The sequence below is a fragment of the Natator depressus genome, chromosome 22 (assembly GCF_965152275.1).
Source record: "Natator depressus isolate rNatDep1 chromosome 22, rNatDep2.hap1, whole genome shotgun sequence".
NCBI lineage: Eukaryota > Metazoa > Chordata > Testudines > Cheloniidae > Natator > Natator depressus.
In genome coordinates this window covers 12,549,282-12,563,674 of record NC_134255.1, presented here as the reverse complement: position 1 = coordinate 12,563,674, position 14,393 = coordinate 12,549,282, and the positions used below count along the sequence as shown (strand labels likewise).

General features: G+C 48.0%; 1 protein-coding gene across 1 annotated transcript in view; it reads left to right on the top strand.

Moving 5' to 3' along the window:
* Window positions 1–14,393, top strand: part of POU2F3 (POU class 2 homeobox 3) — a 66,884-nt gene that overhangs the window by 18,282 nt on the left and 34,209 nt on the right. Inside the window, exon 5 of the mRNA XM_074936527.1 lies at window positions 10,071–10,105. Coding sequence (XP_074792628.1) covers window positions 10,071–10,105 — 35 coding nt within the window. The remainder of the gene's footprint in view (window positions 1–10,070; window positions 10,106–14,393) is intronic.

Here is a 14,393-nt window from a genome sequence, read left to right as displayed (position 1 = left end):
CTAGTACAATGGAGCCCCGTTCTCCTTTGGGGCCTCTAATGGAGTAAGTGTGTGCAGCTAGGCTGGGGACTTCCCTTGTCTTTTTCTGTAAGGCACCGCTCTGCGCTGTGGGGCTGCCGAAATGCTAAATCATCATCATCCTGAAATGAGTGGGGGGGATAGATAGCTGCAAATGAAAATATGGGGGTAGGGACAGACCCCTCTGGTGTGCTGGATCTGTTGGTCTGGGCTGAGAGACAGTGTGTGTTTTCTCTGGGAGAAAGAAGGCAGCCTGAGGGAGTGGAGCTTCTGAGTGCGTCTTTCTCTCGTTGCCTCCTTTACCTGCCTGTCCCTTGGTGCATCTCTGAGCCCAGGCCCTACAGGGGAAATTGACACAGGCCATGCCAGCAAATATTGGGTTGACTTCAGAGGGAGTGGAGGGGGGTCAGCACCAATCAGCGTCGCCCCTGCTCTCCAAGCCAGCAAGCAGAGGGCTGCGCCGTCCTGTGGTTGTCTAAACCACCAGTATATGGTGTAATGAAATGACTAGATGAGCTTCTCCTCCATTTCTTCGTGTCAGGCCTTTGCTGTGCACTCTCTGCTCTGATCAGAACCGCAGGTCGCACCAAGCAGAGCTGCTGCTTTGATTTCACTAAAAGAACAGGAGGACTTGTGGCACCTTAGAGACTAACCAGTTTATTTGAGCATAAGGTTTCGTGAGCTACAGCTCACTTCACGAAAGCTTATGCTCAAATAAATTGGTTAGTCTCTAAGGTGCCACAAGTACTCCTTTTCTTTCTGCGAATACAGACTAACACGGTTGCTACTCTGAAACCTTTGATTTCACTGGAGCTCAGTCGGGATTGTGGGGTGGGGGAAGCCAAGGTTTAAACAAAAGTGCATCAGGGAAACACTTCAAACACAGCTGTCAGCAGCTGAATGGCTGCAGGCACTGGGAACATCTTCCATCCCCACCCCGCTCCACCTGGCAAGTGGGGAGCTGCACAGCCGCGCAGGAGACCAGGGCGAGCACAGCGCGTGGGCATCCTAGAACAAGGAAGACACAGCTCTCTGCAGCCCAGCTTTGTCTGTTTGTGCTGCCAGTGCGTCAGGTGCACCCTGCAGGGCCCTCCTGGACAGCCCATGGCTCACAGGATGGCGTTGTGCCACTGTGGTGATGCTGGGTTCCCGGGGTAGGGGGGGCCCAAGCAAAGATCTGGCCAAGCTCCCATCAAAGGCAAATCAATTGCAAGTGCCCGATACCTCTGATAATCCCTGAGGAGCCTGTTTCCCTGGATTTGGGAACAATCTTCTCCCTCTTGAATCCTATCCTGGCCTCATACCAACATCCTCCCACTGCCCAGGTCCTCCTCTGTGCCCATCTGCAGAAGATGTGAGTTGTCACAGCCCCAGCTAGGGAGCTTCAGCTCAGGGGGTCTCCAGGCTGTTGGCCAGGGTGGCTATCACCCAAACTTTACTGGCAGGAGACTCGAGAGACTGGAGGCAGTTCCTGAGATGGGAGGCAATCTCTGCCACCAAAGTCACTGCACCAGGCAAAACTTCACAAGCCAAAAGCTCTCCCCTTCTCTACTGTCCACACTCAACTGCTTTTGGAAGTCCTAAGTGCATTAATCTCTATCCATTTTGCTGGGTGCTTAGGGGATGGATGGTCTTACAAAGAGGGCAGGGGAGCTTGGTTCAATCCCCAGCTCTGCCACAGATTCCCTTGGGAAAGGCACATAAGCTCAGTGCCTCAGTTTTCCCATCTGTAAAATGGGGCAATAAACCATTTTCCCTCCTTTTGTCTAGTTAGATTGTAAACTCTCTGGGGCAGGGATTGTGTCTCCCTGTGGCAACGCCTATACTGCCACTGGAGGTGGAATTTCCTGCTCAGAAAGACGTACAAAGGCTAGCTTTGATCAAGCTAGTGTGCTAAAAATAGCAGTGTATCCCCTGCTAGCTGCCCACGTACAATCCTGTCCCCTGGTCCTAGGTACATACTCAGGCAGCTGTCTTGCCAGCCATGGCTACGCTGCTATTTTTACCTGGCTGGCTCAATCAAAGGTAGAGAAAGTACGTCTATACAGACGCACTGCAGACATCCCCTGAATACCTGTGTGACACCTAGAGTAATGGGCCACTAATCGCTGTTGGGGGCCAAAGGTGCTGCTGTTCACAATAAGGGTCAATTTAAAGCTAATTGGCTCAAGACTCAATGGGGTAGGGAGTCTTTCACCTCTAGGTCAGTGGTTCAAATGCAGGCCAAGGGAACAAGTCCTCTCATACTGCTACTCCGCAGTGGCAGTACAACGACTCATGAAGTGAGTTGGTGGGTTCTCAGTCCACCATGTAGTGCAAAGGGCCTCACATCCCACCATCCCGTGCAACTCCCCTCAGCGCCCCAATGAGTTCTCCTGCCTCTCCTACCCTGCACAGCCAGGAGATCAGCCCCAGGGCGGGGCCCAGATAGAGAGAGGTAGCCACAGCCAGCCGTGAAACAGCTGGTTGCTATGGTGCTGGTGTCTGCTCGGGATTTGCATACGGCTGCTGATTTGCATTGCGCAGCTGGGTCTAAGGCAGGAAAAATTTCCATATGCCCAGCTCGGAGGCAGTTGGGGTGTGGGGAGAGGCATAGGAGGGGGGTTATTTGAAATTCAAATGAAGGTGATTAGGGGGTTTTACATCCTCAGGAGGGGAGAGGACAAAAGCCGGGGATGGGGGACAAAGGCTGATTTTATTCTAATCAGGACGTTCTCAGAGGGGGGCGAGCGCACCCTGTGTTCTCGGAAGAGCAGGAATCTTTTGGAAGGGCGGGCCTGCTTGCCTCTTCCTCCGGACCCCTCTCCCCACGCCTGCAAACTGAAACGCTGCCCATGAGAACAAGTCCTGCTCGGGGGGGGCGGGGGGGTTCCTTCTGGAACCCGCCTGTGTCCCTCCACATCCACCTGCCGCCTCCTCCCCTCGTGTAGAAATTGTGGGTCTATCTGGCAGGCGAGGGATGTGGAGACAAATGTTCTCCAAGGCGTTTGTCTACACAGGAGAGGTACACGGGTTTAACGTAAATCAGTTTTTAACCTAAATGGGTTCAGCTCCACCAAAACAGGCCACTCTCAGCACTGGGAAAAGCTGGGGGGAGAGGGGGTGTTTGCACCAGTTACATCAATCAATTGTAATTCACACCTGTAGCATCTCTCCCATGGAGACCAGCCAGACTCCAGCATTGGCCACTAGATCGTTTGTTAATTGACACCTGAAGCCCTGCCCGGCTTCCTCAAGAATCCTATGGATTCCCCCCAGAAATATTGCTTAAATCTAACCTTGAAGAGGGGGCGATTCCAACCAGGGATGTGGTGATGTAAGTGCAGCATGGCCCCCCTGTAGTGGTGGCTGCAGTATCGAATGTACCTACCTCTCTCTGGTGTCTCACTCCCCTTGCTCAGCCTATGCTGGCCCTCATTTATCCTGCTCCTCCCTGTTGTCTCACTCACCTTCTCCTCTCTCTCCTTCTCCCATAGCCTATCCCTACCCACTCTCTGCTCACCCCTCTGCCCTCCTCTCTTCCCTGGGGGACTGCTTCAGCCTGGATAATGTGGGAGGGAAGCATCTGTCTCTCCCGCTCCTTGTCACCCTGTGGCCTTGCTCCTGAGCACATCTCCATGCACTGGGTTAACTGGTCATGTAAAGGAGGAAGCTTTAAAGGCACTTCAACAGACAGACCATAAATGGGGAGTGGCTGATGCCAGTCTGACTGCTAAGCACTCCAGTCAATAAGATTATTCATAAGCAAGGCATCCACATTCCCAAAAGCAAGAGAGAGGCGCGAGGGGGTGTTTCTTTCCTGACTCCGGTGTGCTTTTTGAGAGCTAGCTACTCTGTGCGCCAACCACACAGTAAACTAATAGTGCGGGCTCTGGAAACTGTGGCCCAGGTTGCCTTTTGCACTGAGATATGCCTGGCAAAGGCAGGGGTTGAAAGGGGGCTGTTAAGTGGCAACTTATGCCTCCCTGCTTTTCCTGACATGTTTGCTCTAGCCCCGCCCCCCATCTTAAATTAGAGCATCTTAGCCACTGTTCTAACTTACACCACTGGGGTGTGATCTCTAAGGGATCATATGCCAGCTGTAAATTGTATAGCCCAGGCAAACTCCATCCAGCATGCCGCCATGATGTGTGTGGGACAGTTGGTGTAAGAGTGAACGATACCACTTGTTGCCAGCTGATTTCTCCCCTACACTGAGGATGCTCTCTGCTGGCCATTTAGGCCCAGATTCGGCCATTTAGGAGCACCTGAGTGGTGCACAGCAGTAGTACAGGAGGAGAGGATCTGGGCTATTAATTGAAGTAACTGGAGGTAAGGTGATTTACACCAACTGAGGATCTGTCCCTTTATGTTTAGCAACGGACTAGTAAAACTGGACCATCTTTTTGCTCTGTGATTGTACAGCACCTTGCATGAGGACCAGGGTCCTAGGCATTGCCACAATACACCTAATAAATAACCATAAAATAATGTAACATCCCTGATTGACATTGTTATCACTGATATAGCTGTACTGTATGACATCCGTTTCCAACCATTAGTACTGTTACTTATTTGTATTCTGCTATCATCCAGAGACATCAAGATCTGGGCCCCATTGTGCCAGGCTCTGTACAAAGGCATAGTAATAGGTCACCTCTTCCCCAGTGAGCTTACAACGTATGTTCAAGGGACGGTTGGGTCAAATTTGGCCCCATACGTTGATTATAAATAAATGAACTTTTACAAAAATGGAATACGTATAGAAATGTTTCCATGCATTTTTGTTTGTTTAAACAAGCCATTCCCTTGTGTGTATACAATTCAAACATAGCCCCTTTGTTCTCATGCATGAGAACAGGAAAGTGAAAATGACTAGCAGCAGGCAGTGACCTGGGAGACTGTTGTCTCAGCACTTCGTTGTCTTGACTTAGAGCTATGCTCTAGGGGAGGCAATGTGGCTTCATGTATAGCATAATGGGCTGAAGTGCAGCAGATCTGGGTCTGTCCCAGCTCTGCCACTGGATTGTTGGCTGAATTTGGGCAAATCCAGTCACTGCCTGGTGCCTCAGTATCCCTATCTGTAAAATAGGGATAATGCTGCTGACCTCCTCCACTGCAAAGTGCTTTGAGATCTACAGATGAACATGCGTATGGCAGCTAGGTGATGGTATTGGCTCAGCCACAAGTTGATGGTCTGGATGCAGGAATCACCGGGTAAAATCTCCTGCCTATTCAGGCATTCAGATTAGATGATGGTCGCTTCCGGCCTTAAACTCTATGAATTGTCCAAGCTGAGTGAGATGCAAAAGCAAACAATGTAACTACCCAATTCTTTTCATTTTGATCATTAAATTCATTTGTACCGTTCTATTTGTTCAATTACTTTTAACTGGATCCTTAATATAAGAGTCCATTTCAATGCAGCTAAGAGGTTTTGCTCCTTTAGAATGCCATTTATAACTCTAATGACTGCTGCTGGGGGCTTTTCCTTCCCCACTGCTGAGTGAGCATTGAATATCATGTGATAGTCAACATGATGGAGCTGATGGGAGCAACAATCATGACACTAGACAATCAATGTGAGCAAGCCAGTTTCCTAACAATTTGTTTCCAATTTATAAATCATCCCATTGCAATAATTTTCTTCCCACTGCCCCCTGTGTGATGCTGCCACGCCATTTTACTGGATAAATAATTGCAGCTAGCATACTTAATGTCTGTCTGGCATTGTTCCTTCCTTGGCATTATTCCTCTTTCATTGTTCAACTGCACAGAATGTAATTCTCCAAAGCAGCACATGGAAAATCTCTTCCCCCCCCCTGTGAATTGCCCAGCCCCTCCTTGTAAAGATTTAACTTGCCCTCTGTGTGCAGTCCAAATCTGAAATTTCCTAGTGACCAAATCCCCTTCCATTCTGTGCAGCTCACTCAAAATGTAGGGTGAATTAATTTAGGTTTTGGGGGAAGCATTCTGTCTACAACCCTGGTCATGTAATCAGTATTTTGGCAATAGATTGCTTTCTTGGCAAACTGATGCCCCCTGCAGGTAACTAGCGCATGGTCTCAGAAGATGTCGTAAGACGGATTGTTGTGTCATGAGGTAACTGTAGCTTGTGTTTTCTTGACTCTTGATTTCTTTTCTCTCCATTGCCGCGAGAGCTGGCTGCCTGCCTCCGAGCTGGCTGCCTGCCTCCTCTACTTCTCTATTTGTCACAAACAGGAAGTTTAAGAGACAGAGAAATTCTGCAAATGAAACATCCCTGCCCACTAACCATATCGTAGGCCTGACCCAGCTTCTTCATCATGAGGGGAAAAGGGAGAGAAGACAAACTAACCCAAGGAGTTAGCAGTAATAGATCTTATGCTTTAACAGGGAAACAGCAACAGAATTTCCCCCCACAGCCCCACTGCCTCACATGAGAAGCTAAAATGCAAAGGGATGCAACCCAGCCACCCCAAGGGAAGCCCAGTATCCCGTCTTCCAACAGTGGCCAGTGCCACTATATCCAATGGCTCACCCTTGTCCTATGCTTGTTGACACCCTCAAAAAATTCTAGTAGATTGGTGAGGCATGGTTTCCCTTTACAAAAGCCATGCTGACTCTTCCCCATCATATCTGTGTGTTCTGGTCATTCTGTTATTTAATATAGTTTTAACTAGTTTGCCTGGTACTGAAGTTAGCCTTACTGGCCTGTAATTGCCAGGATTGCCTGTGGAACCTTTTTTTAAAAATTGGTGTCACATTAGCTATCCTCAAATCATCTGGTACAGAGGTTGATCCAAGCAATAGGTTACATACCACAGTTAGTAGTTCTGCAATTTCATCTTTGAGTTCCTTCAGAACTCTTAAGTCAATACCGTCTGGTCCTGGTGACTTATTTCTGTTTAATTTATCAATTTGTTCCAAAACTTCCTCCACTGACACCTCAGTCTGGGACAGTTCCTCAGATTTGCCACCAAAAAAGAATGGCTCAGGTGTGGGAATCTCACTCACATCCTCAACCATGAAGACCGATGCAAAGAATTTGTTTAGCTTCTCCACAATAGCCTTGTCTTCCTTTAGCGCCTCAATTGTCCAGGGACCCCACTGATTGTTTGGCAGGCTTCCTGCTTCTGATGTACTTAACAAAATTGCTGTTAGTTTTTGTGCCTTGTGCTAGTTGCTCTTCAAATTCTTTTTTGGCCTGCCTGATGATACTTTTACACTTGACTTGCCAGAGTTTAAGTTCCTTTCTATTTTCCTTAGCAGGTTTTGACTTCCAATTTTTAAAGGATGCCTTTTTGTCTCTGTTTCCTTTACTCTGTTGTTTAGCCAGGATGGAATTTTTTGTCTTATTTTTTTAAAGAAAATTATTGTTTGGGGTATACATATAGTTAGAGTCTGTATTATCGTGTTTTTTAAAAGTTTCCATACGGCTTGCAGGCATTTCTCTCTTGTGACTGTTCCCGTTTTTGAACTACACAAAAGTGAGGAGCCTAATAACATGTAAATTAAAAGGAAGTTAAATGCTACTGTGGTGGGTTTCTTTGGTATTTTCCCCCCTACAAGGATGTTAAATTTAATTACATCATGGTTGATATTACCGAGCAGTTCAGCTATATTCACCTCTTGGACCAGACACTGTGCGTCACTTAGGACTAAATCAAGAATTGCCTCTCCCCTTATGGGTTCCAGGGAAAGCTGTTCTAAGAAGCAGCCATTATTGGTGTCTAGAAATGTTCTCTCTTTATCACATCCTGAGGTGACATGCTCATAGACAACATAGTTGAAATCCTCCCTTGTAACTGGGTTTTCTGTTTTTGTAGCCCCTCTCTTCTCCTTCAGTTTTTCACAGTCACCATCGCCATTGTATATTCCTACTGCTACACTCTTCTTATTCAAGTGGGAAATTTCTATCCCTAGAGAGTCTATCGTACTGTTTAATTCATGTACGATTTTTACTATATTTGACTCTATGCTTTCTTTCACATATAGTCCCACTCCCCCACCATCATGATCTATTCTGTCATTCCTACATATTTTTGCACTGGTTGTGATGGTGACACTGGGGATCCAAACAGGGGTTGCGCTGGTTGTGATTCTGACAGCGGGGATCCGAACAGGGGCTGCGTTGGTTGTGAACTGTTTGTCTTTTCAGTTGTAAACAAAACACTCCCGGCAAAAAATCCAGCCGGAACCCTGCTGCTGCTCTCCCCTCCCATCCCTAGAGAAACCTCCCCAGGCAAACTCGCACCACAGCTGGTGCCAGCATTATGCAAAGCAGCCACATACCTGCTGGCTGCCAGGTGAACCAGGGAGAGGAGTTGGCTCTTTGCCTGCAGTGTTATTGATAGCCGATCATGATTATTCCTTCCAACCAGAGCACCCTCAAAGTGGGAGTTGGGGGAAGTACTCTGAGGGTTGGGGGAGATGTTCTCAAAGCACGACATCCCCTCATTTCAGTACCGGGAGCTTTCCCAGATTGCCACACACCCTCGTGATTAAAGAGGGCTGGACTCACTCTGCCAGTTCAGACCTTGCTTGGAAATGAAAGGTTCCAGCTTCAGAGCAGAACTCCAGGCTTGGGAGGTTTAGGTTCCTTCTGAATCTGGCAGAGCACCAAGAGCCAGGTTCTGAGCTGATCTGAACCAGGGGAGCACCGCTGAAGCTGATGGAGCGGTGTTTTACAGCAGTTGAGGATCTGACTCGTTCGTGTGTTTTCTTTCTGGGTGCCTAATGCTGGGCAAGATTAGCTTTCAAACAAGGATCCTTACTGCTTGCGCAGCATGTTCCTCCAGTGAGATTAAAGAAGATACTACAATCATGCAAGCCTGTGTACATCGAAACTAGATAGAAACATTGATTTATATTATTAGTTCTTGAGAAATCATTGGCTTAAATAAATGGAAGAAAGGGTTTTTTTTGCCTACCCTCAGATTTGTTTCCAAAGGAGCCAAAAGGAGTTAGGCACCCAATGCTAATTGACATTCCCATTGGGTGCCTAATCCCCTCAGGCTCCTTTTGAAAATCCCAGCCCAGATGTTTTGTACAAACTAACCCCCTCCCAGCTAGTGTCTTTTATAGTGAGATAACTGGGTCCAAGAGCCTTAAAGACCCTGAAGGAGCAGAACAGAAAGGGATGGGTAACGGCCAGGCAGACCCAGCTGCCTGTGTTTGGCGGGAAAGAGCAGAAGGAGGAAGGTGTGATGCTGAGAATGGCCGCACCTATGAGACATGAGCCTTTGTTGGAAAATTTGGATCCAGGATCTGAACTCTCTAAAGTTTGGGATTCTGATCTGGGAGGTTTGGCTCAAGCCATTGTAGAGACTGGCTGAAAATTCAGGTCCAGGTTTGGATTCCAGATTCCAGTGAACTCAGGGATTTGGGGGCCGGAGGTGAGGGGAGGCGGGTAATATGTTGATCATCCAAGGGAAATGAGTGAGGGCCTGTGCTGTGTCTTCGGGTTGGATCCTGTCTGATTCCCCTTGGTTTTGCCTACCTGCCTATGAATCAAGGAGTCGCCTTTTTAGCACAACCCCACAGCACCTTCCATTCCCTTAGATCTCCTGTAATTACTCAGTGCCACAAATTCCCTCAAGAATGGCAGGTGAACAGCCTCATCACCTGTTTGCCAGCCTCTCCCACAGCTTCTCTGCACTTGCTTCCTAGTTGCTGGATAGCCAGGAATTAGGGAACACCCTCCCTCGGTAATCTCTAAGGAGGCTGCTTGCTCCCAAGCCCCACCTCTGTTGAGCTCCCCTGTGACAGTACAGTGGGAGCATCACCCGGTGAGAACTGGTTCTATTCATTTCAGTAAAGATTCGGTACCTTCGGGAACCACTGAGTTGCGCAACAGCCACCTTTGTAACCGCATGATCTTATTTTCATTGCTTCCATCCTGCCCCCCCCATCTCCCTGCCTTTGTTTGCCACACTCACTTGTTGCATCTTGCCCTGCACTGAACTGTATGCTTGTCGGGGAAAGGAGCAGGTCTTCATGTATGTTTGTACAGGGCCGAGCACAGCGAGGCTTCGTGGGGTCTCTAGTCTCTATAGCAACACCAAGATTCATTCTTATTCTTCTCGTTGTAGGAAATGAACGAAATGGGCTGGACTTTAACAGACAGGTAAGATCTACCAAACATTCCTCTCCTTTTGCGAGGCAGGTCGTTGCATTTGCTGTTCTCGTTGGGTCCCCAGAAACTGTCCCTCGTTGGTCAGGATGACTGATGCTGCTTCTCTGTATTGGCCTTTCTAGTCGATAGGCAATTTGTTGATTTAAGATTTTGTTTAAATCCACATGAACTTCTTTTTTTTTTTAATCACACTATGAAAGGGATTTTTGTTCCACTGTGGGAGAATCCAGCCTTGACTCCAGGGTGTCACAGACGTTCTATTGTGTATGACATTGTCGCCCTCCACCCAGAGGATACGTATCTGGGTGCACGGGGCCGATGCCCCTAAGTGTGAGGGACAGGCATGGTGAGGGTGGTTTGAGTTCTGGCAGTGCCTGGGTCAACACTATGTTCCTGGGATGGGGAGCTGAAAAGCTGCAGATTCCCCTGCAGATTTCCCTTTGCAAGATAACCGAGGGCAGGAACATCTGACAAACATAGACTGCCCTGACATTTTAAAAAAGATCTGTTTCCAGATATAAGTGAATTCATCTGAATATGAGTGGGTCTCAAGAGCCATCTCCTTTGCAGCCTTCCCTGGACTCTTCCCTGCCACTGTGTTCTAGTCAAAGTTAGGTTCCTGGTTGTGGTATCTGCTAGGGCTGTCAAGCGATTAAAAAAATTCATCGCGCGATTAATCGCGCTGTTAAACAATAATAAAATACTATTTATTTAAATATTTTTGGATGTTTTCTACCTTTTCAAATATATAGATTTCAGTTACAACACAGAATACAAAGTGTACAGTGCTCACTTTATATTTATTTTTTATTACAAATATTTGCACTGTAAAAAACAAAAGAAATAGTATTTTTCAATTCACCTAATACGAGCACTGTAGTGAAATCTCTTTATCATGAAAATTGAACTTACCAATGTAGAATTATGTACACACAAAAAACTGTATTCAAAAATAAAACAATGTCAAACTTTAGAGTGTAGAAGTCCACTCAGTCCTACTTCAGCCAGTCGCTTAGACAAATAAGTTTGGTTACAATTTGCAGGAGATAATGCTGCACACTTCTTGTTCACAATGTCGCCTGAAAGTGAAAACGGGTGTTCTCATGTCACTGATGTAGCTGGGGTCGCAAGATATTTACGTGCCAGATGCCCTAAAGATTCGTATGTCCCTTCATGCTTCAACCACCATTCCAGAGGACATGCGTCCAAGCTGATGATGGGTTCTGCTCAATAATGATCCAAAGCAGAGTGGACCGACACATGTTCATTTTCATCATCTGAGTCAGATGCCACCAGCAGAAGGTTGATTTTCTTTTTTGGTGGTTCAGGTTCTGTAGTTTCCACATTGGAGTGTTGCTCTTTTAAGACCTCTGAAAGCATGCGCCACACCTCGTCCCTCTCAGATTTTGGAAGGCACTTCAGGTTCTTAAACCTTGGGTCAAGTGCCGTAGCTATCTTGAGAAATCTCACATTGGTGCCTTCTTTCTGTTTAGTCAGACCTGCGGTGCAAGTGTTCTTAAAACATACAACATGTGCTGGGTCATCACCCGAGACTGCTATAACATAAAATATATGGCAGAATGCAGGTAAAACAGAACAGGAGACACACAATTCTCCCCTAAGGAGTTCAGTCACAAACTTAATTAATGCCACGTGTGGTGGATATAATAAGCAAGGGGAGGCGGTGCCTCTCCTAGTGCAGCCATCCCTGCCGCCCAACACCTGGGCTGTGGTGACCCCCCTCCCGCCTCTTCCCCTCCCTGCTCTGACCCTTCCCCGAGGCTCCCAGGGACTGCTGCTATCTTCTCAGTCTTATCATAGAATCATAGAATATCAGGGTTGGAAGGGAGCTCAGGAGGTCATCTAGTCCAACCCCCTGCTCAAAGCAGGACCAATCCCCAACTAAATCATCCCAGCCAGGGCTTTGTCAAGCCTGACCTTAAAAACTTCTAAGGAAGGAGATTCCACCACCTCCCTAGGTAACGCATTCCAGTGTTTCACCACCCTCCTAGTGAAAAAGTTTTTCCTAATATCCAACCTAAATCTCCCGCACTGCAACTTCAGACCATTACTCCTTGTTCTGTCATCCGCTACCACTGAGAACAGTCTAGATCCATCCTCTTTGGAACCCCCTTTCAGGTAGTTGAAAGCAGCTATCAAATCCCCCCTCATTCTTCTCTTCCGCAGACTAAACAATCCCAGTTCCCTCAACCTCTCCTCATAAGTCATGTGTTCCAATCCCCGAATCATTTTTGTTGCCCTCCGCTGGACGTTTTCCAATTTTTCCACATCCTTCTTGTAGTGTGGGGCCCAAAACTGGACACAGTACTGCAGATGAGGTCTCACAAATGTCGAATAGAGGGGAACGATCACATCCCTCGATCTGCTGGCAATGCCCCTACGTATACATCCCAAAATGCCATTGGTCTTCTTGGCAGCAAGGGCACACTGTTGACTCATATCCAGCTTCTCGTCCACTGTAACCCCTGGGTCCTTTTCTGCAGAACTGCTGCCGAGCCATTCGGTCCCTTGTCTGTAGCGGTGCATGGGACTCTTCCGTCCTAAGTGCAGGACTCTGCACTTGTCCTTGTTGAACCTCATCAGATTCCTTTTGGCCCAATCCTCTCATTTGTCTCGGTCCCTCTGTATCCTATCCCTACCCTCCCGCGTATCTACCTCTCCTCCCAGTTTAGTGTCATCTGCAAACTTGCTGAGGGTGCAATCCACGCCATCCTCCAGATCATTTATGAAGATATTGAACAAAACTGGCCCCAGAACCGACCCTTGGGGCACTTCCCTTGATACCGGCTGCCAACTAGACATGGAGCCATTGATCACTACCCTTTTGAGCCCAACTATCTAGCCAGCTTTCTATCAGCTTATAGTCCATTCATCCAGCCCATACTTCTTCAACTTCCTGGCAAGAATACTGTGGGAGACCGTGTCAAAAGCTTTGCTAAAGTGAAGGAATAACACGTCCACCGCTTTCCCCTCATCCACAGAGCCAGTTATCTCATCGTAGAAGACCATTAGATTAGTCAGGCATGACTTGCCCTTGGTGAATCCATGCTGACTGTTCCTGATGACTTTCCTCTCCTCTAAGTGCTTCAGAATTGATTCCTTGAGAAGCTGCTCCATGATTTTTCCAGGGACTGAGGTGAGGCTGATGGGCCTGTAGTTCCCAGGATCCTCCTCCTTCCCTTTTTTAAAGATGGGCACTACATTAACCTTTTTCCTGTCATCGGGGGAGGTCCCGGATCGCCATGAGTTTTCAAAGATAATGGCCAATGGCTCTGCAATCACATCCGCCAACTCTTCTTCCTCTCTCCTCCTCCACCATACCCCCCTCCCCTTTCGGAGGTCCCCCGTCTCTCCACCTCACTCCCCCTCCCCGTGGTGAATGGGGGCGGGATGTGTGTGTGAGGATGTGAGTGGCAGGCAGGGGAGAGAGGAGGTGATCCCTAAATAACTTTACACAGGTGAAAAAGCCTTCCAGAGACCTTGTAGCAGATCACTGAAACTGTTAAAGGGCCACTAAAATGGTAATGAAGCCATTTAACAGGCATTTGCCAACTCCCAGGAAGCCTTTCCCTTTGGCCACATTCAGCTGGCTTTTATATTGTAGGAAAATGTATGATTTGGGGTTAAAAACAGTTTCCAAATTCTTGATCTAGTCATTTTATTCAAACCCAGCTTAAGTAAAAGAGTCTGTCAGGGAATTCTGTGTAAGAAAGGTGATTAAACTACTGCCCTAATGCAGGCTGTCAATGACCGACTTTTTCAAAAGGAGAGATTAGGCTTCAGTTTGGCGCAGGTAGCGTGAAAAGCCGTGTCTCTCTCTATACAATATACACTGGTCAAATTCCCTGCCATGCCGAGGAGAATCCATCTGGCAATTGATCTATAGCTGTTGTCTGTTCCGTTCCCTTAGAGAATGTTCTTAGTGCTTTAAGGTGAAAAGGGGGCAGGGTCTCACAGCGGGGAGGGGGGGCAGCAGCAGGGTGAGGAGGCAAGGGGCTAGCCAGCTGCACGGCAGGTGGGTGGGGGTCTTGTGGCAGGCGGGGAGGTGAGGAGGCTCGCAGCAGGTGGGCTAGCAGCAGGTGGGTGGGGGAGGAGGTGAGTGGAGGGAGGTCTTTACTGGGGGGGTGAAGAGGTGAGTGGCGAGTCAGCGGTGGGCGGGAGCAGGGGCAGGGCCTGGGGCGGAGAAGGGATGGAGCGTGGGCAGGGCCATGGGCAGAAGAGGCAGGACAAGGAGCTCGCCTCCCCCAGGGGAAGTTTC